The 24,342-nt window shown below is 34.3% G+C and overlaps 4 protein-coding genes across 4 annotated transcripts; 2 read left to right on the forward strand and 2 right to left on the reverse strand.

The window, feature by feature from the left end:
• Positions 1 to 2,345: 2,345 nt before the first annotated feature.
• Positions 2,346 to 3,772, forward strand: LOC131606223 (gamma-interferon-responsive lysosomal thiol protein-like). Its single transcript, XM_058878486.1, has 5 exons — positions 2,346 to 2,667; positions 2,758 to 2,823; positions 3,120 to 3,260; positions 3,339 to 3,431; positions 3,545 to 3,772. The coding sequence occupies exons 1-5, from the start codon at positions 2,401 to 2,403 to the stop codon at positions 3,620 to 3,622; spliced, it is 645 nt and encodes a 214-aa protein (XP_058734469.1). The 5' UTR covers positions 2,346 to 2,400; the 3' UTR covers positions 3,623 to 3,772.
• Positions 3,773 to 8,045: 4,273 nt separating this feature from the next.
• Positions 8,046 to 9,560, forward strand: LOC131601267 (gamma-interferon-responsive lysosomal thiol protein-like). Its single transcript, XM_058873038.1, has 5 exons — positions 8,046 to 8,341; positions 8,608 to 8,670; positions 8,792 to 8,935; positions 9,182 to 9,277; positions 9,370 to 9,560. Exons 1-5 carry the CDS (start codon positions 8,060 to 8,062, stop codon positions 9,436 to 9,438), a joined length of 654 nt encoding a protein of 217 aa, XP_058729021.1. The 5' UTR covers positions 8,046 to 8,059; the 3' UTR covers positions 9,439 to 9,560.
• A 70-nt stretch (positions 9,561 to 9,630) lies between these two features.
• LOC131601265 (uncharacterized) lies at positions 9,631 to 10,892 on the reverse strand. Its single transcript, XM_058873037.1, has one exon. The coding sequence runs from the start codon at positions 10,529 to 10,531 to the stop codon at positions 9,752 to 9,754; it is 780 nt and encodes a 259-aa protein (XP_058729020.1). The 5' UTR covers positions 10,532 to 10,892; the 3' UTR covers positions 9,631 to 9,751.
• A 131-nt stretch (positions 10,893 to 11,023) lies between these two features.
• Positions 11,024 to 15,297, reverse strand: LOC131601264 (ethylene-overproduction protein 1-like). Its single transcript, XM_058873036.1, has 4 exons — positions 12,718 to 15,297; positions 12,343 to 12,634; positions 11,943 to 12,252; positions 11,024 to 11,851 (listed from the first exon to the last, which is right to left on the reverse strand). The coding sequence occupies exons 1-4, from the start codon at positions 14,799 to 14,801 to the stop codon at positions 11,622 to 11,624; spliced, it is 2,916 nt and encodes a 971-aa protein (XP_058729019.1). The 5' UTR covers positions 14,802 to 15,297; the 3' UTR covers positions 11,024 to 11,621.
• Positions 15,298 to 24,342: the final 9,045 nt, after the last annotated feature.

Consider the following 24,342-nt stretch of genomic DNA (forward strand, 5'->3'; position numbering starts at 1 on the left):
GAATACCTCATGACTTTGCTATACATTCATCAAACAAAGGCCCTAGTGAAGTGACACCAAGAGGTCCACTAACACCTTTCAATTTGAAAAACGTATCCATAGAGGAACTTACCCCACTCACCTCGACTCCCTTAGGAACCAACAAATTCTTTACAACACCTTGGGACCCTACTTGTTTACTAGCTTTTTTTACTGCCTTCTTTGCCACTAAAATTGCAGTATCGAACACATCAACAACTCTATTTTTAACAAGGATTTTAGAAGATTTCTGACACCTTTTATTCTTGCATTTCTTCCCAATAAAAGTTGCTGAAATTATTTCTTCATCCTCGATCACAAGGCCATCACCTTCGACATCTTCCCTAACATAATTGCGTACTACCCTCCGACCTCTAATCCTCATGACCATCCACCTGATTCGTCCCCCAAGAACTATCAGAGTCAGAATCAATTTTGACTTTATTGGCGCACTCATCTCTATTCCTCACAACAATTCTCAAGGGAGCATGATAATCTTCAACCATTTCAATCATAAACACTTCATCTTTAATTTGTACCGAAAAGGATTCACTAAGAACAATGGAACATTTTGTTCTCAGCAAAAACCTAGCCACATCCATACAATCCCCTTTCAATGTAGCCTCATCTGAACAAATGTAAGATCCAACCGTTTTGGCTAATAGTTTAAAGAAATAAATATTCCAAGTGTGACACAGGATGCCAAAGCATCTAATCCATGTAGCTCTTTCCTTATCCACACCCTCCTCTCTCAATTCCATAATCTAAGAAAACCACTAACTCCACTAATTCTTGCCTTCACGAATCATATCAGCAATCTTTCCTTCTTCCATCTCCTCCAACAAACAAAATTTATCCTCTAAAGGCATCACTTTAATAGCAAAGAAACCTTCCATCTCAAAATGAGTTTGCATATTATACGAAGATCCCGGATTAACCTCATCCCGATGAAAGCTCTCAAAAATCTCGACAAATCCTCCTCCTTAGAGTTGAATCGTATAAGAGCCCCCTGAGATTTCCCCTCCTTAGCACCTGCCATATCTTTAAGCCCCACAACATCAGCAAAAGACCTGCTACACCTTGCCGCCTAGTTCACCCCAGAAACTCCCCCGAAAACCTCTTCTCTTGAGAAGACTCACCTCTAAGACCCTTGCCCGCATCACCGTCACCTGAACCATCAAGCTTCCTGTCAAACCTTGGAACATTTGCATAGATCCTCTTCTCTTCTAACACAATGTAATCCAACCTGACCGCCAACATCCTTAAATCACCAACCGCTAAGAACTTGGCAAACTCAAACCTTTTCTCAAACGTATTCTTCTTTCTTCTTTGGCAGGATAACAACCTCCACCAGCTCCCTATGATCTTTGATAATAAAAAACATAATTGCCAAAATAAAAAAGAAAAGAGAGAAACAAGTTCAAAATTGACCTTCTAAATTAAAAAAAAAAAAATTAATCAAATTTCTGAATTAATTTTTTAATTGAGTCTATAAAGTTATATATGAATTTATTTTGATTTTAATTGTGCTCTCTGCTAGATAAAATTGGTTCCTTGATTAATGAAACACATCACTTAATATCAAATTTTAAAATACAAATATAAATTATTTAAAAACAAATTTTTATATGTTAGTATGAAAATTTAAATCTGCAATGCTTATACTTAATACTTTTGTGTATATCACTTCTGATATTACACTATTTGAAACAAAAATAATGTAATTACTAAAACTAAAAATAAAAATAAAAGAGAATCACATTTTCCAACCATTGCAATAAATTTAAACTATGGAAAGAATACAATCTTAAATATAAAAAAATGGTACATGACAAAAAAAAAATGAACATAAACCATATGGTTAGTGAAATAAGACAAGAAAAAAGGGAGAACATGTGACATGGTGAAGATAAAAAAGTATATAAAAACAAGAATTGTCATAAATATAATATAAATGAAAACTTATATAGTAATCTTAGTTTACACGGCAATACCAAAAATAAAAACTCAAGAGTGAATGATTAATATTGATAATGACTGAAATTTTATATTAATACCTTATTTTCCTACATACTCTTATTTTTATTTAGAAGTAAAAAAACAAAAAGAGAGTATATTTAGCATATAGATTGCATTATAGGTGTAAACACAAAAGCTATCCTACATCAACTAATGTGACAATTACTTCATTTTTAGATTTATAGATTTATAGAATAATAAAATTATATATATATATATATATATATATATATATATATATATATATATATATATATATATATATATATATATATATATATCAAAAAGATATTCATATTTCACATCCTTATTACCACTAGTGACACAATAAAAAGTCTCTATACTTTTACAACATTGAAAAAAATGGTTTCTCTAAAACTATCAATAATATTAGTTCTTTTATTTTTCACCTATGAATCTCATTCTTCTTCTTCTTCTAGTTCACTCATTGATGATCACAAAGTTAATTTAACAGTATACTATGAAAGTCTAAGCCAACCTAGTGCAATTTTCATTGTGAAGAATCTTGAAGAAATATTCAACAATGATCTCATTGACATTGTTAATCTCCAATTAATCCCTTGGGCTAATTCTCATGTCAATCAACTCAACAATTCCATATCATGCCAGGTTTAAATTTCTCATTTTATCCAAAGTTTTAATATATAATAATAATTTATTTAATTTTATATTTGTCTCTTCACATACACAATTTTGCAGAATGGACCAGATGAATGTGAGCTCAATTCTTTAGAATCATGTGCCATTAATATTTGGCCTAATGTGGTAAGTATAAATATGCATTTTCATATGATATTATTTATTTATAATTTTTTAGAAGGTTATATATTTGAAGAAATAATTGGTATTAATTAAAATTTTCAATAAAAAATAGCATAAAAAATAAAATAAAAAAGTGCTTATATTTTTTTCAAGTTCTATTGATTCTTTGATAAAAGTGATTTTAGAAAACAGTGCTTATTTAAAAGTGCTTATTTTAAAAGTGCTTATATAAAAAGTGCTTATTTAAAAGTGCTTATTTTAAAAGTGCTTATATAAAAAGTGCTTATTTAATGATACAGAATAAGCATTATGGTTTGATACATTGCTTTGAGTTTCTGGCAATTGAGGGAAAGAACAAGATGCGGCAAAATTGTTTCCATGAATTGGGTTTGCCTTTGGGACCTATTATGAAATGCTCTAATGGAGGAAATGGAACTGAGGTTTTATTTTTATATTTTTTATTTTTATGGTTAATTTTTATGTGTAGAAATTAATATATAATTCAAATTTGTATGCAGCTTGGACAAAAATATATTAAGGAAACAACAAAACTAAATCCACCTCTTTCATTTGTGCCATGGGTGGTAGTGAATAATCAACCTATTGGAAAAGTTTGTCTTTTCTTTTCTATTTTTTCAATTCATACACATATAATTAGTTTAATTAATTTCTAGATTATTATTTACAAGATACTAATTAAGATTAATGTTTGTGTTAATTTCAGGATTATGAAAATTTTACATACCATGCTTGCAAGGCTTATAAAGGTGCTACTATTCCACAAGCTTGCAATGTTCATTGAAAGAAAGTGAAAAATAAATTCAACTAGTTAATCATATGTTACATCAATGATATGTAGTAAAATAAGAAAGAAAAAGTTCCTATGTTTATTACTTTGTTACTTGCAAGCAATGGAAATAATTAAATAGTGTGCATTTTTTATTATTAAATTAAACTCTAGATCATTTGAAAGAGTTTGGTGGTGTGTATATATATAGAAGGAAAAATGTCATCAATGGTAGGAATTATAGAAGGAAAAATGTGAAATTTGTGACAATAATCTCTTCCACTTCAAAATTGAGTAATATGTTATTGAGATACTCAAAATTAATGGTTGAATAAAACAACAATATGTAATTGAGCAACTCAAAATTAATGATTTAGTAAAATTAATGCTAAAAAATTAACTTTCTTCAACATTCTTTTATTGTTTTATTTTCGTTAGCAAGTAATCCCTATTTATATAATATAATATGTAGTATTTACTACTAATATATATGGTGAATAATGTTTTTAAAAATATATGGATGTTATTAAACACTTTTTTTTATCATCAGATTCAAATAAAAAAATGGATAAGGATGCAGTGTTGATGAGGGGATCTTATACCATTCATTGTAAATCTATGTTTATTCATGAGTGGACTCTGAAATTTACTATGAAAGATGACATGATAAGAACCCTATCAATCTCACTAACATTCCCTCAACTTCCCCTAGCATATTAGGGGGAAGGCATTGGAAAGCTAGCGAATGCAATACTAGGGAAACTGTGGATGACTAATGAATGTACAACTAGGAGGTTAAGAGTTTTGTATACAAGAGTTTTAATAGAAGTGGACATCACAGTTGGGCTACAAGACCATATAATCATAAGAGGGCCAAAGGGAGACAACATAAAACAAATGGTGGAGTACGAATGGAGCCTCCTTTTTGCAAAACAAGTAACAAAGTTAGACATAAATACAAGGAGAAGAAAAAAAAGTAAGCAACACAAGTATGGGCTATCATGGATTAAAAAAAGATGAGGATCAGGGTAAAGTAATCATAGAGCCTCCTATAGAGAAACCAAATGATGATAATGTACCATTGACAATGGTGAGGTCTATTGCCAAATAGAAAGGGAAATAAATATTGATAGAAGGCAGTACAAATGTACAAAAAGAAGTTATCCTTAAATGTCAAAATGGCTTTGAGGTGCTAGGAAATGGGGATAGTGCAATTACATCATGATAAGGTCCCATGATGTTGTTCTAGAATGTAAGAGGCTTGAATAAAAGGGTTGGACATCTTGAGATTGAAGTCAATCTCAAGAAACTTCAAATGCCTTGTGTTGTTTTACTACAAACTAGAGTCAAAGCCAATGATACAAACAAAATAAGGGAGGTTTTTGCCAATAACTGGTGCTAGTTGGATAACTATGACCACCACCTTAATGGTAGGATCTGACTAATGTGGTTAAATGGAACTATGGCTATTAAATTGGAGGCTTGTTCTGATCAATATATGCACTATAGAGTTTATGAGGCAAATGGCAATATGATGAACTGGCTGACTGTGATTTATGCACATAACCAGTTAAACAAAAGAAAAATATTGTGGCTAGATTTTAAGGGTTGTGCTTAGACCATCCATGAACCTTGGATGGTTATATGGGCTTTCAAAAATGTTATCACAACTGAAGATAGAATTGGAGGAAACCAAGTTCAAGAGCCAGAATATCAGGACTTGGATTCGGGTCCAATACTCATCTCTCAAGTGGGTTTCGGGTCACGGACACACTTCCTCACGCTAGATTAACTTGCCCCAGTTAATACTTATCTCTCGAGTAGGATTCGGGTCACATATAATATAATTGGCTATTTGGAATGGCTTTCCCCGACCAATACTCATCTCTCTAGTGGAATTTGGGTCACGGATAGAGTCTAATTAGAACCCTACCTTTTTTATTAAACATGAAATGAAGGCTTAGAAGATGAATATTAATGATTACAGCTTCCCCAACAGTCCATTTTCAAGATTCTTCTTCCTTTTCACTACATACAATGGAGAATGTTAGATTGATGAGACATTTTTCTTCTTCCTCTCTCTCTTTTTATATATATATATATATATATATATATATATATATATATATATATATATATATATATATATATATATATATATATATATATATATATATTGATGACAACTTATGAATATTTAGATCCTCAAACATTAATGAATTTAAAATCCTATAATCCTCAAATACTTACCTATCTCGGAGTTATTTACATTGATTATCTTTCTACTAACATTAAGGGGAAGCATTTGTCCATTATATTATGCATAAATTCAGGGAGAGTTTCTAACACACTACTCTTAGCGAAACTTCAAAAATAGTTTGTCATCATGAAAAAAAGAAAAAGAGAATGTTAAAACATACTCTCTTTTGGTTTTGAAACTAACAAACTATTTTAGATAGAAACTCTAGTCAATTTCATATCATAATTATAGTATATGATTATTATACTAATTATTTATGGGTGTATAAATATATAGAATATTGACAATTAGTTTTGTTTTTACAACATATTTAACAAATTATATTTATTTATTATTACTAAAAATACTAATTAATCTATTTTTAAATTTTAATAAATTGAGAAATTATTTTATCAAAATTGAATAATACTCAATAGTCGTGCACACCACTAACTTTCCATCTTACAAGTCACTATCAGCAAAATACTTATTTTATTTTAATTTAGAATTGTATTTATTTGAAACACGACATTCTTTTTTTAAATGTCAAAATTTTCTCTTTTTTTCACGGATTAATATTAACAAAATATCTATTTTATTTAATTAACAATAACTTTGATTTGAGATACAATATTTTTATTTTCAAATGTTAAAATTTCTTTTTTTTCTCACGGGTCGCTATCAGCAAAATATCTATCTATTTTATTATAATTAATAATTATCTTTATTTGAGACACAAAATTATTATTTGCAACCGTCAAAACTTCTTTTTTTTTTCTTTTCATGGACTCTTTTTCTTTTTTTATGATTATTTAATACAATTGAGTTAATATTATTATTGCTCATTTTATAATTAAGTAATTTATTTTAAATTTACATGTATATCTAATATAATTTATATAATATTAAATAAATTTACTCATGAGAGTGCATGATATCTTACTAATATAATTATGGGAAATGCTAACAAGTGTTTCAGAAACACTCATTAAAAGCTTTAAAAAATAAAATTTTAAAAAAATATATGTATTCCATGTATTATAAATTAAAAATAATTAATTTTTTTAAAAAATATTTTTTATTTAAATTTTAAAAAAACACCCTTAAAATACTCGCTAACATGATCCTATAATTATATATCAAAATACTTTTAATCCATACAAATGCGCGATCAAAAGATTTAGTAGTTTAAAAAAATGGTATAGCTAACATGTCCCAAAGGCATATGTTAAGAAATCTAAAAATAAAAAATTTGTATTGAAAAACATAATAAACGCATTAATTATCAACTTTTAATTAAAATATTGCACAATTTCTAAGAAAAGATTTTCACAATGCTCAATTACCCTTAAAAAAAATCAATAAGATGTCCTCGGTTTAGCAATAAAAAAATATAAGTTTCTATAAGAAAATATTGAAATAATTATATTGACAATTTTTTTCCTAAACTAGTATTATTTTTTATTTGTCTTCTCTGTCTTAATTTTTCATGTTTTAATATTTTGTTTTCTCTTTCAACTTTTCTTTCTTATCTTCTTTAATAATCATTATATCTCTATTTATTATTTAATTATATTATCTTTTTCATATTTTTACTTTTAAAATGTTCAATTTTTATCAAGGTATAATATAATAATATGTATTATCTATATATTTTGTTTATCTCTCTATTTATTATATATAATACATAGTATTTGATAAATATATATTTAAGAAACATGTGATATTTGTCAACAAAGATCATTGATTTAAATCAAAAGTGTCATTTTTATACTTTTCAATATTATTTAATCAACTATAGTTTGACACTAACATTTTATAGAAAAAAATACTTTAAGAATTTTTGTTAATAAAATTAATAAATATTTTATATAAAATGTTAAATTTTATAATATTAGACTTATATATCTACTATAAGTCAGCATATTCATTTTGTTGGTTTCTCTGAATTGTTGAAAGATATTTAAAAAAAATAAAATACACATTTTTTTGGTCAAGAAATAAAATACACATTTTTTTGGTCAAGAAATAAAATACACATTTATTGACACATTTAATGAAAACCTACTTTTGTTTTGTAATTCACTAATTCTTTTAAAATTGGTCAATGACATCTTAATTACATGTAAAGTCAAAAACAGTGATACTAATATATAAACCCTTTAGAATCATATAGAGACACCACCAAGATATCAAATTATATACACATAGAAATGGCCTCACCAACTTCATTTTGTTTCCTCTCTTTACTTCTTTTTCTTTTGATGATCATCAATATTCCATCTCAATCTCATTCTTCTGAGTTGAAAAATGGTGCAAATGATGATGTTGTCCATGTTTCTTTGTATTATGAATCTTTGTGTCCATATAGCAAAGATTTCATTTTGAAAAGTCTTCAGAATTTCATCAAACTAGATGTCATGTCTGTTGTTAGCCTCCGTTTGGTTCCTTATGGCAATGCTGCTACAAGTCCAACTGGAACCGTTTCTTGCCAGGTCCCAAATTTTCTCGTCTTAAGTTTTTGAGGGTCGTTAACTATAATTTAATTATGAAAAAATAAATAGAGGATCTATTTAATCACGATTTAACGTGACAAATAATTATAGGTCATGTGCGGTAGTCTGTCTAACACGTCCTCAAAGACGGCATTATCTTCTATTCTTATTTTCAATACTATTTTTTTACATCAATTTTGCCATCAAACATAATGCTTTAATTTTTTATTATTTAATATATAACTTTTTTTTGTTTATATCTCTAGCATGGTCCTGATGAATGCTACTATAACATCATAGAAGCATGTGCTATTGAGGCTTGGTCAATGGTAAGAATTTTCTTAGTAAATATTTTTTTTTGTATGATTAATAAAAATAATAATTTACTAGATTTCTTCTATGTCTAACAAATTTTTCTTTGTGCTTGTTCTATGTGTAAATTTGAGGAAGAAACTAAGCTTGCCATTCATCTTTTGTGTTGAGAATGGTTTATTTACAAGTAGAACCCCAAATTTATGGCAATCATGCGCCAACCGTTTCAGATTGGACCCAAACCCCATTCAGAATTGTTATTCAAGTGGACATGGAAATGAGGTCAGTTTCGTCTTTTTCAACTCATAACTTTTTTAACTGGTTTCTAACACTCGTATTTGAAGTTTGATTGATTTGAAGTCTCTGCACAGTTGTCAATTGAGTTGACTTATTAAGACTAATTCAAAATTGAGGTCGGATAGATTTGAAGTATCTGCTTAACTGCCAAATGAGCTGGTTTATTGAGAGTAATTTAAAATTGTTTAATTGTATAAATGTTTATCTGAAACTCTCTTTGACATTTTGCAGCTTCATATAGGCAATGGTAAAGAAACAAATGCACTAAATCCACCTCTTACTCACACACCTTGGCTTGTTGTCAATGGCCAAAATGTAGTTGCTAATGTTAGTAACATTTTTTTTATCATATTATTTAATTATTTAAATAATTATATATTTTTTCTCTCTTTTATTAATATCCTTATTCTTTTCTGCAGGATGATATTGCAATTTATGTGTGCAATGCCTACAAAGGTCCTATAAAATTCAAAGCTTGTCAAAGATGATATTCTCATAATATTGAACATTGATCAACAAATTGTAGACTTTGTTGTTTTAATTAAATAAAACAAATTACTCTACCTTTTTTCATATTGTAACAAATGCATTAAATTAAATTAAATATTTATACATACAAAAATTATTTAACATAAAGATAAAATAAACGAATCAAAGAACTAATTAAACTAACGACTCTTACTGTTTCAAACGGTAACGAGTTTAATTCTCCTGAGTAAGGTTTTGCGTTCGAGTCTTGTGAACAAAAAAAATAGCGTTACAAGAAAAGAAAAGAAAATTTGATCAACTTGACTCGATTCGTTAGACATCTTTCTTCACATTTGTGCAAGGAATGTATGCTGACGACCGATGTTTCTTCTGTCTCGAGTCGCGCTGAGTTTTCGGCACATTCGTAGTCGTGGAGCATGGCAGGACAGGGCTCTCTACAGCACAAAACTTGTGCTTCATATTTCTCCAAGGGAAGAGAACTTCAAGACCACACCCCTTTGGAGATGAAGAAGAAGAACCAGAAGCATAAGCATATGAATGTGAATGTCTACCTGATTCTGATAAATAGCATTCTGGATAGCTACAAGAATCACAAACTTTCTCTGCAAAATCGCTATGAAATTGTAGAGCGGACGATGATGCAGCCAAAGCGGTTGCGTCGGGAAGAAAACGGTTGATCAGGTAAGTCGGAGATTGGTAGCCGTTACACTCTGCAAGCTTTAGTTTCAATCCGTTGTTGTTATCGCTGTGAGCTTTCTCTGATTTTCTTTGAACAATATCCAATGCTTCTGATAAAGAAAACACATCATCCATTGCATCCGAGAAAAGATCGTCTTTGTCATCCATCTCATCACAAGCATTATCGAGTATATCAGACTGATCTGCCGCTTCTTTTCGTGCGAATTTCAAGCCATTCCTCTCCGTATCTTTCGGTTTTCCCGGTTCTTTCTCCCACGAAAACGGAACTCTTTCACTCGTGTTCTGAAATGTACCTAATGAACTTGACCTGTCTGCGACAACGGAACCAAAACGCCTTGTAGACATAATTGGCGCGTTTAAGTTTAACTTTCTATGACGTTTCGAATGATCCATGGTTCGGTATCGAAAACCACGTTCTAGCTACACTTCTTCTTCTGCTACTTCTTTTTCAAGAGACTAGATTCAGCATCTGAGATAAACTTTTGAAGAAAAGATTTGTAAAATTTGATATTAGAGAAGATATCACAACTAGTTTGTTGGAGGAATAAATAGTAGTAGTTGGAAATATGGGAATCTTGTGAGAACATTTAAAACTAAGGTTTTGCTTTTGTGGTCACAAGTTTGTTGAAAAAGCACCTCCACGTGGGAGCAAGAACTCATAACAAGATAATTTGAGTTACCCTTTATCATAATCATAGGTTGTCGGGATCTCGCTCTAACTCCCGAAATCTGATCACGTAGAAAAAGATCGTTAAATCGTATGACCGTGAGATCTCAGCGATCCATTTCTACGTTTCTTTTTCGATTTCACCTTAAATCGTAGAAAATATATTTTTTTTCAAAAACTGAAAACTTAAAAAATAAGTAGGTATGAATGAATATAGCTTTTCCAAAAAGAACTCATCACAAACATACATTCTTCGCCAGCAAAACTTTTGTTTTATACAACAGAGAAGTGACAAAATGTTACAACACAATATGAATAAACAATTGCTCAGCCAAAAATAGTAAATATCTAAATCTTGGACTTAAATAAATTGAATTTTCATGTACATGTTTTGTCTAACAAAAGGAACACTTCGCCATTCTCGCTGATGCGGCACGGAGTCGAGCATAACAGTTGCAACTGCGTGCACTACTACTTAAGCATCGCCTGACAAAAACACAAGCCGTCGTTACATATATTTACAAGTTATTCTGCTCCTCTACTTTCCCTTTCTGTTTCGACCGAAACGAGTTTTCTAAACTTTTCTTTTCCTTTCTGTAGTCCTGATAAGGCCAGTTCAAAAGATATAGACCATCCGATTGACACCGTGATTATGTCAAACTCGCCGTCATTTCAGACATACGTTAAATGGCATTGATGATTACTGGTCCTTCGTGTTTTAGAAAAAGTACAGTTAGGCAAGAATAGGCTTGTGTCCGCTTGTGTCCACGAGGAACACTCAGGAAAAACATGGATCCTTTTTAATCTCGGGTTTTCTTACTTTTGTTCCTTAATCCGTTCCCGTGCTTTATTACAAAGCTCAAGAGTCTCGGTGTGGCCAGGATCAAGACAAAGGGCTGCTTGACAGTCTCGGATAGTAGAAGCAAAATCACTCATTGAATCGTAAAACGCTGCTCTAAGATGTAACAGTTGCAGATCCGGCTTGAATTCAATGGCTCTCGAAAGTTCCGCAATTGCTTCTGCTTCCTTATGATCATCCATTAAAACTGGTACACATAGTTTCCAAGTCAGAACATACATATTAACCCGAATAAAAATACCAAGAGTTACTATAGAACCATTGATATATAGACTCACCTGCTGCCCTATATCTGTAAGGATAAGTCCTTAGAGGATCCAACTGTGTTGCCATGCTAAGATCGCTCTTTGCCATGTCACGATCACAATATTCCGACCGTTTCTCGTAAGCTGACGAGCTATTCCAAGCTTTTTCTATTAGCTTTGTCATTTCATCGTATGCGGCCTTGCGGTGATTTTTAAGATGATATACACGCGCTAAGCCCTGATGTGCTCGCGTATGCTTGATGTTGAGTGCATTCATGTAGCAGTCGGCTGCAAGGTCCAATTTATCACAATCTACGTAGACGCTTCCGAGATTATTTAGCGCCTACAATTCGGAAAAAAAAAATGACAACGATAAGTACACTACTTCAGTATCGACAAAACGAGTGCGTAGTTTAAAATATATAGCACTTACTTGTCCTTTCCGAAGACCATCTGAAGGACATCTAAGAGCTTCCTCCAAGAGATGGATAACATACTTCGAAGACTCCGAATCGAGACTTGTGTCGGCTAATGCGTAAGCTTTGAGAAAGTAAGCTTCGAATGATCTTTGAATAGAAATGGACTCCTCCGCCTTTGCTAACGCTTCTTCACGATGACCAGTGTCGTAGAGTATCCATCCTTCATAGACAAGCCTTTCATGGTCAGAAGTCGAATGATTTCGAGCCTGCCGTAAACTACGCATGGCTGCCTTTTGACAATTTAGCCTGCAAAATTGAAGAAAATCAACACTCGCAAGTTATAAGAGACTAATTAACAGTGTTGTTCTGCAATGCACAATTTCACTCACCGTAACAAAAGAAGAGATTGGCGAAAACACAAAAGGCTTTTCCCTGGATCGATTTCCAACATCTGGTGTACAACAGCCAACGAACCAATATCGTCCACAGAGGACCAGCGGTCATACAATTGCATCCAGCAATCAGCCTGATTGTACTGTTGAACAACAGGACCGAGTAGTTGTACCAAGTGATTGCCGTGCATATTCCCGTAGAACATCATATAATCCGGATCCAATGTCAAAATAGCCCGAACATCTCTAAGTGCTCCTTCGTACTCTTCCATGGCTATCAAGAACCAAGCCCTTAATTCAAGGCAGTCAGGGGAAACTTTGAAACCGATTATTTTGTTTATTTCTGCAATGGCAGGTCCAATCCTGTTCTCCTCTAGTAAAGAAACAGCTCGGTATTTGTAAGGAAAGGAAAGTGTTGGATCTAATTCGGTTGCAGAGATCAAGTCCATCATTTTCTCCTTCCCGATGCAATACAAAGATCTTTCCTGATACATCCATCCAACGGGTTTATAATCATTAATAAGCGAGTTCATCAACTTATACGCCGAATATGTATGACCTCGTTTGTATTTCGTCCTTGCGACTCCGACTAACGAATAAACATGACCTGCCTCCACCGCTGACTGAAACCAATGTTGTGCATCTTTGTATTCTTTTCTCTCTAACATAACAACGCCTAATTGATGAAATGCTAGTTGCTTCTCCCATCCGTCTTTCGCACACTCGACTAATCTCTCCAACAGCATCACGGTTGTGTTTGACCTCATCTCTTCCTCCATGGAAACTTGACTCAAGAAATAATACAGCACGAACGACGCGTGCCCTGCCGTGGCAAGCCTATCCCTACCCTCCGGACTACAAAACAATTTCACAAAACTCGAACACTGCATCGAACCGGGTAGCTCCCTCAGAAAAATCTGCAAGCAAGCCGCAACCAAAAGATACGCGGTTTCTTCAAGTCCATATTCAATAAGCAACAAGGCGTCTTCCAAGTCACAAACGAGCGACGATAAATACATGTCGCAAGCATACTTCATCTCCTCGCAACAAAATCGGTTCGCCAAAGAAAGCAACTCCAAGACCACACGAGGTTCAATCGTGTTCAAACTTTTAGTCCGACTAAAAACCTCGGCAGCCTTCATTGCCTTAACAGAAACCTCATTTCTTGAAAAATTTACCTTCTCCCTCCTTGATTCTGCGAATTCACCATACAACATTGTCTTAAACGGAATCGAAAGCGAAGCCATATTGAACCTACAGCACCTAATTTCATCATCACCGATACAAAACGCCATATCCCAATCTTCATTCTCCTCCGAAGTAGAGCATTGTTGACCAACAAATGTCATAAAATCCTCATCATCATCATCATCATCATCGGCGTCCACGTCCTCGTTCTCGTCCTCGTCCTCACAATCACGAGAACAACAACAAACATCAAAAACCAACTCGGGATCATACCCATTCGCGACCAAAGCAGCCTTAGGACATTCAATATTCCTCCCACAACAATCCATCGAAGCCGAACCAACCAGCTCGTCCTCCCTCCTCTCGTACCTAAGCCACGAGGCCAGCACGACTTTCGTATGCACATCCACAGCATGCTGTCGCGCTGACCTCAAACTCCTCCGAAACAATTTCGCATCAGACAGCCCCTTAAAAACCGAACAATGCTCCAAATAAACCTCAGACCTATCAAACTCCGAACAACTCTCAATCTTATTATACAAACCAGTCAACCTTTCGACGAAATCAACCGGCCTCAAAACCGGATCAATCCTAGGCTCCAATATATCCGTCATAGGAAGTCCATAAGGCAGAAGAGAACCTGAACCTTCAACAACAACCTCGGATGATGTCCAGTTAGGTGATTGAAAAACACGAACTGATTTGCTACGAAACGTTTGACTTTTTATATGATCGTGAAGCTGTTGAAGAAGCTTTTCACCAACACCTCCTCCTCCTCCGCCGGTGCCGGCACCGGCGGAGGAAGAAGGGTTGTGGATAGAGTAAACCTGAGAGCCTTTGCAACCGTCCATGATCTTTAAACTACGCATAGAAGCAAATATATTATGCTGCATTTTCTTCTTCTTCTTCTTTCTCTCGTTGAACAATTTTCAACGGTTCAACTTTGACATCAACAAAAACAACAACATAAACAAAAACAAAAACAAAAACAAAAAACTACAACAAAATAAAAATAAAAAAATAAAAAAAAATAATAAAATTAATAAATTAAAAAAGAAAGTTTGTTCATCTAACGTGGTGGTGACATTGAGAGATTAATAAAAAGTTTTTTCTTAACCCAGGTTGTTGTTATTGTTGTTGTTTTGATGATGTTTTTTTGGGTGTTTTTTTATTTTTTTGGGTAAAAGGAGGAAAAGAAGAAAATAGGGTGAAAGGGAAAAAGAATGACAGAGGAGTGGACAACCAGGTGTGTTGAGGTGGAGATGGAGGTGGCCGTTCAAACGGTCACTCTCTCTTTCTCTTTCTCTCTCTCCCTGTCTCTCCTTCCCCCCTCTCTCTCTCTCTCTGTTGTCTTTGTAATTTTTGCAGTTATCTAAATCTAGTTGTAATGAAATCTGAGTTTGCAATTTATTTTCTATTTATGTTTTGTTTTTTTGTTTAAATAATATTTGTATTTTGTTTTGGAATTTTGCATATATTTGTCATTCATTCCACCTAGTTTCATATGGTCAACGATTTAATTAATTTTGTTAGATGGTTTTAATTGCACTATAAAAATAAAATATTTTAATAATATCATTGTTTTGGGCATGTCATCGGGGAGCGTTGGAAAACAGGTTCTAATATTTAGGAGAAGAAAAGCATATAAAACAATCAGAGCCATCAGATTTATCTTACGGTCGTCTGTATTTCTAGTTTTTTACATTTCATTTACAAATAAACCTTTCGAAAAAAGAAGGAAAAGTGCGTCATTTTCAGGTAACTTTCTTCCCATTTGAAATTACACTATTTATTTCATATATTAACTTGGGCGTTAAAATGTCAACTTTGTAGGTTAGCTCCATCTAACGAATCAAAATCAAAGCTCTGTCGTAACAGAATACTCAAACTAGCTTATTTGATCATCAGCTTGTTCTCGTGCAAAATGATTGTATATATTATTGTATTTGTTAAAAAGTACAATGAGAGATAACTCTGTTTGTGTTTGGTTGTATAAAGTTTTAAGGTGCTTAAGTATGTTAAGGGTCTGTTTAACTAGGATTGTGAAAGGCTCGGGTTTCTAGAGAACTGAATATCCCTTTCTCTTTCTAGAAATGAGGGAAAATATAGGAGACTATTTGGACATGGATCATAGAAGCAAGAGTGGAAAAACTTGGTTCCTTCTACAATCGTGGAGGAGGTAGTTATTTATTGATTGATTATGTGCACGCCACACATCCTATCAGTTGAATCAGGAGAAAATGTGGTTTGGTTAAGGCGGTTAGGTCTAGGCCCAATAGGGCAACTTGTCATGCATTTTGGGAAACCTATGGCTCGATGTTGGGCGCTTGCCCAGTATTGAAGTAATTGACTCAACTTTTGTCCTTTTGAATTATTCCTTCTAGATCCCAATAAAATCATCTCAGTCCACATTCCCTCAAGCACGGGGCATTGGAAATCGCAAAGTGGTTAACCCGAGTATGTATGGTTCCAAACTTTACTATGGGGCCATAGGAAAACTTTTCAGCTAGATATTTATGATTATTCTTCCAAATGGGATTGAGGTGAGTCCCTCAAGTTAATATTGGGGTGAGTCCCTCTAGTGGAGCTTAGGGTGAGTCCCTCATGTGGAGCTTGAGGAGAGACCCTCAAACATCACCGATTGTGACACGTGCAACATTAAATGCTTCTAATGACGGGGTTGCCTTATGAAGATAAGCTGGCTTAACACCTTGCACATGCTAGAGACGTGGGATGGTGTTAGAGCAATCGTTGGTGTGCCTTGTGAAAGGTCACCATTGCCTACTAGACCTAGTTTCTAGTTTTATAACATGGCAGGCTTGACTCATTTTAAAAACAAGTTACCATATTCTTCTTTCTTATAGAAAGTTGTTCATCTTGTCCTAACTCAAATTTCTCCCCTCTACTCACTTGCAAGTATAATGCCTTCCTACTTTTCTTCACCTTTTTATTTTTCAATCGTGGTGATTATTAGAGATTTAGAAGAGAATGAAAATGTGATAGAAACTCTACAAAGGTATAGGGTGGAAAAAGTTGTATTTATATTGCATGAAGAACTTTGAGCGAGCTGACGACACAATCAACTATAGCCTTTTAGAAATGGGCATGTTTGGGAGTTATGAGAACACCTCCAATTCTAACAAGGATAATGCATCTTTCTTCATGTTCTTTCCCAAAAAATCCTAAGCACTCAATAAAGACTAGAACTTCCAAGCATATGGGCGTCAAGGACTTTAAGTCCCACTCTATCTGCACGGAAAGTGTAACACGCTAATTTCCTCGACGTTTATTAATATAAAATCAGAGTAAGTTTTTCAAATAATAAACATGCAATTAGGATGTCACCCTTCTCAAAACATATTAAACTTGCTCAATTATTCAAATAGATATATAACACATTATGCGGATGAATCAAAACAAAACTTCATAATTCTCAACTTCTTATTTTGTTATGCAGCGGAAAAGAATCACATAATGTTATCAAAATAATCTGCATCCAGTATAAACATTTATTCAAATAATACGGACTTCATAAGACTCCAAACAATCATCAAAGACAACAAGAGTAACTAAGCGTTCATCCCCTCCGGTGTTACGTATCAGAGCATGACTGACTCGACATAAGCAACAAGAAGATCAACATCTTCCAAGCTGCTCCAAAAGCACACTAATCCTCTTTACCTGCACATTACCCACGTGGAGACAACATTCAAACAGAAGGGGTGAGATATCATTATAATATAAAGAAGCCTATGATAACAAGTATATGAGAATAAGGTCACACATAATTCACCATTTCACAACACATCAATATCGTTTATCAACAATTAGTATACACGTATTCAACAAGTAACTCATCATCACTTCATTAGTTATACAAATATTCATCACCAAACAATTCATCATCACTCATCATCATGCAAAATGCCATGAGAATGACAACTATGCAAATGCATGTGATATCAATAGGGCATACACTCTTATCGCAAAATTGTCAATAAATAGAGGCATCAACAAGGCATACACCTTCATCACAAGTTGCACTCAATCCACACAATGGGATTGAGCCCATCTTAGTTTGCCAATCCAGGCCATCGTAGTTTGCTAATCCAGGCCATCGTAATTTGCCAATCCAAGCCATCGCTAATGCAATGTATACAACTCACCTAATGCGACATCATAAAATGCAACGCAACGACAACAATTATGCAACCACAAGGCACAAGCCTTCAACAAACGCCAATATAGGCTATCACTTCATCGTCATAACTGTAACACCCCTTACTAACCCCGCGGCAATTTAAAACAATTATTCAGAGTACGTGAAATAAGGGTGCCACAATTCATAATAAATAAACATCATTCAGTCATGTCATGCATTCACTGAGGTAATCATCATAACTTAAAACGTTTCATATTAACACAGCGGAAATTTATCAAAAACGGACTAAGTTTAACATCTTTAAAACTTATCCTTCAAAACATCAAAAACATAACTAGAGTCATAATCATGAACTCTAAACAATCGCGTCCCCAGTGTTACAACTATCAGAGCATGACACCTGACGCTAACTAAGACACTGACTCATGAGCTAATCCTCACCGAGTCGAACAACCGCTATCCTCAATCTGAAAATGACAACATGTAAGGGTGAGTCTCATCATAATTAACAAATGTTATAAGGTTATAAAGCAATAACACATCACAGTTGCATCATTCACCCAGTTGTTTCATAAACAGACATTCACAACAAGTCAAACCACAATCAACACATCATCAACATTTACAACACTGGAATACATCCAATCATGTTATAAATTATGCATATGTATGAACTGACACTATGCATGTGGTACCAACATCATCAGATGGGAATAACCCATGACCGATCCAACATCGTCCAAGATACGGCCCTGCCAGCACAGATTCCACACAATGGGAATCATGCCCTTCACTGATCCAACACACCCTTATGGATACAGTATCATCAATGAAAATGAATGAATGCAACATATACAACATACTTATACCATCATCATCATCAATCATCAACATCATCATCATCATTCGAGTATGTTCATATATATTAACATCATTCAATCACAATTTCATTTTCATCATAAAAAACAAAACATACACGTATTTGCACCAATCATCATGTTCAATAAGAATAGCATACATGTATTTTCATCATTCTAAAAACCATTCAATCATCATCATATAGATTATCTTACAAGGTTCGTTTAGCTCGAAACGGCGCATCAAACGGACCAACAGTTAAAAAGTTATGCATCTTTGAACTTTCAAAAATATCTCAAAAACCAACAGCACGCGGCGCCATCATCAGTTCGCGGCGCGAACTGAGCGTTCCAAGAATTCCTTGGCTCTCTGCCAAGCTGTTCGTGGCGCAAACATCTACACGCGGCGCGAAGCGAGAAAGAGTTACGCCTTCGCGGCGCGAACACAGGTACGCGGCGCGACCTGAGCGTATCACAACTTCCTGGCATTCTGCCCACCTGTTCGCGGCGCCAACCCTATGCACGCGGCGCGAAGCGGCGATTTCAGAAACCCAACCTGCAGAAAACAGCATTCCACACATTCCAAACTCACCCAATTCATACCAGTACGAACCTAGGGGAATAGAATGCACAAACATCACAAAATACATCTCATAATACACCAATTACACATCAATTGAGACCATAATGTAACTCGGTGAACTGACTTTTATTTTTAAAAGCAACAATGTTGCGGTGAGCACGAGTCGCCACCGACTTTTATTTTGTCCAATGTTAGGAAAGGTAAAAAGTACAGAAAAAGACCTTTTGAAAAGAAAACGGGCTCGGGGGGTAAGTTATGAAAAGGGAAGGTGTAAGCACCCTTTTCATCCGTAGTTATCTACGGGCTCTTAATTTGCTTAGCTCATGTTTGTTTGTTTTGAGTTGAAAAGGGCATAAGGACTTTAGCATAAATGCGTAGCCTTAGTTTTTTGAGATAGTATTGAAAAGATATTTTTATTGAGCTAGGCAGTTTAAGAGCACTACCCTAATTGATTGGTCTTTTTCTGTAATTTTTAAAGTTCCTAGGACTATCCATACTATATAGGAGTAGGTAGTCCTTGTTATATTGGACGTGCGGGTCATCGAAGGGTCGTCGAATCTTCATAGAGACTATCCATACCATAAAGAGGGTAGGAAGTTCTATAAGATGTGAATAGTCATAAAGACAACATGTAAGGATACCTTAGCCATCAGAGGGACCATCACCATTTAATCGAGGGACAAGATCATTTATACCGAAGGCGACATCAAAGGGACTATGATCTTTAAATCGGAGGGACATGGTGATTTTGAATCGAAGGCAACATGGGCTAAGGCATCCCTACGCTCGAAGGGACTTGACTATTTCTCTCGAAAGGCAACCAAGAGGGGAAACCCTAGAGGTGAGTGTGTGAAGAGTAAAAGGGAGTGTGTTATGTTCAGATATATTATCTTTGAGTTAGTGATCTAACGATTGATTATTAGTCTTGTCATACAATCCTATTAAGACATACATCTAAGCAGTTATAAGGTGCGGAAAATTAAAGTGCACAATGTAAAGGTCCTACGCTATTACATGGCTTCGGGATGGGGGAATTACAAATTGCCAAACGGGGAAAAATTATTACAAACCCCAAACATGAAATTAAAGCAAAAATAAAAATTATATATGAAACTATCAAGTATAAAGCTTGTAAATGTCCGTAAAGCCTCAACGATAGTACCTCACAATTAAAATAAAAATGTTAGTAATCAAATATTAATCAAGAAATTAATTACAAATATTTAAACAAACCTTAAATTCTAAAAAAAGAAATTAACAATTAACCAAAGTATTTTTTTTATATAATCTTTATTAAATAAAATGAAAGACTTATTTTTGAATTTTTATAAATGACAAAATTAAACCAAACTATTGTAAATTAAAAAAACTAAATAATTAAATGACAAAAATCTAAAACACACAAATGGGCTGAGTCGTAAAAAAGGAGAGTGTGAATAAAAAGAGTGAAGGCCCAAGGCCCGTACTAATTAAAACTAATTCTAATTTAAACCATAATAATTTATAACTACTAATAATTGAAATTAAAAAAAACAAACAAATAAAAAAAAAGAAAAAATAAAAAAAAAATAAAGTTATATCTATAAACGTACCAGGACACCTATTTTCTTCTCCATCCTAGTTTTCATGTCAAATTAAAACAAAATATTGTAAAGTTTGACTTAATCAAACTTTGAACCCATCCACTCAAGTTTAAACACATGGCGATGATTATTAACAAAATAAATAAAACAATAAATACATATACTACATATCAGAAGCAAACAAAACTAAAAAACTCAGATCTATCTTTTTAAAGATCTCTTCTTCTTCATCATATTTTCCTCTTTTTCTTTTTATATGTTCTTCTATTCAATAAACAGCATGGTTATCAACATATATATTCATGGTTCAAGCAATCAACTTAGTCAATTGAAAACGGCAAGAGCAATAAAAATCACAGACCTTTGAAATTCGATGGCGGCGTCCGATTGTGGGTTGCAACGGTGGCCGGAGGTTGTTGCTCGCGTGGTTGTGATTTGAAGAACTAACGTGTTGTTTTTTGGTTGAGCGTCGACCGCAAGCGGTGGTGTTCGCGACTGAGTGATGGATCCGGCGTCGTGCGGCTGCGTTTTTGGCCGGCAACGGCGGTTGCGGCGCCTGCGGGAGCGGCTCAGACGACCGCGACCTGAGGTGTTCCGGCGGTAGCTTTCGATGGTTGACGACGGGGCTGCTATGTGGTAATGGTGCGAGTGTCGGAGACGATAGCAGATTCAAAACTGCTTCGTCGAACTCAGTTGATTTTCGGCATCCACAGTACAATTCTTTGCTTCTTTATTCTTTTACCTTTGGGCTTGAGTTGAGGTTCTGTTTGTTGATGGATTTGAATGGGATTATGATGGTGATGTTAGAAGATTGGAATTGTGGTGCGGCTACTGTCTGTGAAAATTGGTGAAAGAGATGTCCTTTTATCGTCCCCCAAAAGAAACATCCAACAATGAATCAATTTAAAAACACAGATTAAATGTCATTAAGTTTTGGTATTCATGTGGTTTCCATCTTGATTTTTACTGTTGGAATATTGCTTTGGAAAGAAATAAAATGTTTTGAAAATGTTATTGATGTTGTCGGGTATATATTTTAGAAAAGTTAAAGACTTGATTTTGTGGTTAAATGATATTAAAATAAAAATTAACTTCTAAAAATAATCTAATATTTAAAAGATAATTACCTAATATATATATAATTTAAATAATAATATAATGATAATGCAAAAAAAAAAAAAAACTAATATTTACAAAAAGAAGTAATAATAATTTTTTTGGTTATTTTTGATATTTTTATGATAAAAAATGAAAAAAATAATAATTTCTAGAAAAGGTCAAAATTTAAAAAAAAGCAAAAAATTAATTTTAAAATGATAAAAAATATATTATTTTTTGTGATTTTTTTTTAATAAAATACTAATAAAATAAAGTTAGAAATAAATAAAAAATGGAAAATGTCAGAAGTGGGATTTGAACCCGAGACCTTGTACCTGCCAACCTTACTTGCTTACCAATTGTGCTATATTATTTATTTGAAATAAAAACCCAATTGAAAGTTTATGAAACATTAGTCAGCATTTTGCTATTTAATAAAATATAACAATTTAAGAGTAAACTATTATATTTTTAAAATAGACTTTAAATCGAATATTTATAAAATTCAGAATGTCAATGTAAATGAACCCGAGATTTTATAAAAATCCAATTTTTGAAATAGTTTTGAATTTTTGAAAAGTGTGGGCAAATTTTGGGGTATGACAGCTGCCCCTGTTCAATCTTCTTAAACCTGAAGATGTAGATTGACGTGTTCGCCTATCGGAATCTGAAGGTGGAAGAGGATTGAACACTAGAATGCCCATAAATTTGCCCCTTGCTGAGATAGGGATTTTTGTAGGAGATGGGCTTAAAGATGCCATCCGGAGTGGGGGGTCCTGCTTCCCAGGGTGTGTATATGATAGATCTTCAGAATGTTTGGGGTTCAAGCTTCCAAACGTATATCTGGGATAGAGATTCATAGATGTTCGGGGTTCGAGCTTCCGAAACATTTCTGTCGTAGATTTCAGATTATCCGGGGTTCAAGCTTCCAAACATATCTGCCGTAGATTTCAGAACATCCGGGGTTCATCCTTCCGGAACGTTTCTGTCGTAGATTTCAAATTATCCGGGGTTCAAACTTCCAGAACATATCCGTTGTAGAATTCAGATCATTCGGGGTTCAAGCTTCCGAAACATATCTGCCGTAGATCTCAGAACATCCGGGGTTCATGCTTCCGGAACGTTTCTGTCGTAGAATTCAGATTATCCGGGGTTCAAGCTTCCGGAACATTTCTGTCTTAGATTTCAGATCATTCGGGGTTCAAGCTTCCGAAACGTATCTGTCGTAGATTTCAGAACATCCGGGGTTCAAGCTTCCGGAACGTTTCTGGCGTAGAATTCAGATGGTCCGGGATTCATGCTTCCGGAACATATCTGTCGTAGATTTCAGATCATTCGGGGTTCCAGCTTCCGAAACGTATCTGTCGTAGATTTTAGAACATCCGGGGTTCAAGCTTCCGGAACGTTTCTGGCGTAGAATTCAGATGGTCCGGGGTTCATGCTTCCGGAACATATCTGGCGTAGATTTCAGATTATTCGGGGTTCAAGCTTCCGAAACATATCTGTCGTAGATTTCAGAACATCCGGGGTTCAGGCTTCCGGAACGTTTCTGGCGTAGAATTCAGATCATCCGGGGTTCAAGCTTCCGAAACATATCTGTTGTAGAATTCAGATCATTCGGGGTTCAAGCTTCCGAAACATATCTGCCGTAGATTTCAGAACATCCAGGGTTCAGGCTTCCGGAACGTTTCTGGCGTAGAATTCAGATCATCCGGGGTTCAAGCTTCCGAAACATATCTGTTGTAGAATTCAGATCATTCGGGGTTCAAGCTTCCGAAACATATCTGCCGTAGATTTCAGAACATCCGGGGTTCATGCTTCCGGAACGTTTCTGGCGTAGAATTCAGATCATTCGGGGTTCAAGCTTCCGAAACATATCTGCCATAGATTTCAGAACATCCGGGGTTCAGGCTTCCGGAATGTTTCTGTCGTAGAATTCAGATTACCCGGGGTTCAAGCTTCCGGAACATATCTGTTGTAAAATTCAGATCATTTGGGGTTCAAGCTTCCGAAACATATCTGTCGTAGTTTTCAGAACATTCGGGGTTCATGCTTCCGGAACGTTTCTGTCGTAGATTTCAGATTATCCAGGGTTCAAGCTTCCGGAACATATCTGTTGTAGAATTCAGATCATTCGGGGTTCAAGCTTCC

Source organism: Vicia villosa, linkage group LG5 (genome assembly GCF_029867415.1).
Source record: "Vicia villosa cultivar HV-30 ecotype Madison, WI linkage group LG5, Vvil1.0, whole genome shotgun sequence".
In the NCBI taxonomy this organism is placed as follows: Eukaryota; Viridiplantae; Streptophyta; class Magnoliopsida; order Fabales; family Fabaceae; genus Vicia; species Vicia villosa.

What these genes read in the sequence shown, in the direction of transcription:
- LOC131601265 (XM_058873037.1), bottom strand. Translation starts at nt 10,531, where the DNA reads ATGGATCATTCGAAACGTCATAGAAAGTTAAACTTAAACGCGCCAATT.
- LOC131601267 (XM_058873038.1), top strand. Translation starts at nt 8,060, where the DNA reads ATGGCCTCACCAACTTCATTTTGTTTCCTCTCTTTACTTCTTTTTCTT. An exon ending in CTGGAACCGTTTCTTGCCAG is followed by an intron (nt 8,342 to 8,607) that starts GTCCCAAATTTT and finishes TTATATCTCTAG; the next exon opens with CATGGTCCTGATGAATGCTA. An exon ending in GCCAAAATGTAGTTGCTAAT is followed by an intron (nt 9,278 to 9,369) that starts GTTAGTAACATT and finishes TCTTTTCTGCAG; the next exon opens with GATGATATTGCAATTTATGT.
- LOC131606223 (XM_058878486.1), top strand. Translation starts at nt 2,401, where the DNA reads ATGGTTTCTCTAAAACTATCAATAATATTAGTTCTTTTATTTTTCACC. An exon ending in TTAATATTTGGCCTAATGTG is followed by an intron (nt 2,824 to 3,119) that starts GTAAGTATAAAT and finishes TTAATGATACAG; the next exon opens with AATAAGCATTATGGTTTGAT. An exon ending in ATAATCAACCTATTGGAAAA is followed by an intron (nt 3,432 to 3,544) that starts GTTTGTCTTTTC and finishes TGTTAATTTCAG; the next exon opens with GATTATGAAAATTTTACATA.
- LOC131601264 (XM_058873036.1), bottom strand. Translation starts at nt 14,801, where the DNA reads ATGCAGCATAATATATTTGCTTCTATGCGTAGTTTAAAGATCATGGAC. An exon ending in ATGGTCTTCGGAAAGGACAA is followed by an intron (nt 12,253 to 12,342) that starts GTAAGTGCTATA and finishes TCCGAATTGTAG; the next exon opens with GCGCTAAATAATCTCGGAAG. An exon ending in TTACAGATATAGGGCAGCAG is followed by an intron (nt 11,852 to 11,942) that starts GTGAGTCTATAT and finishes TATGTGTACCAG; the next exon opens with TTTTAATGGATGATCATAAG.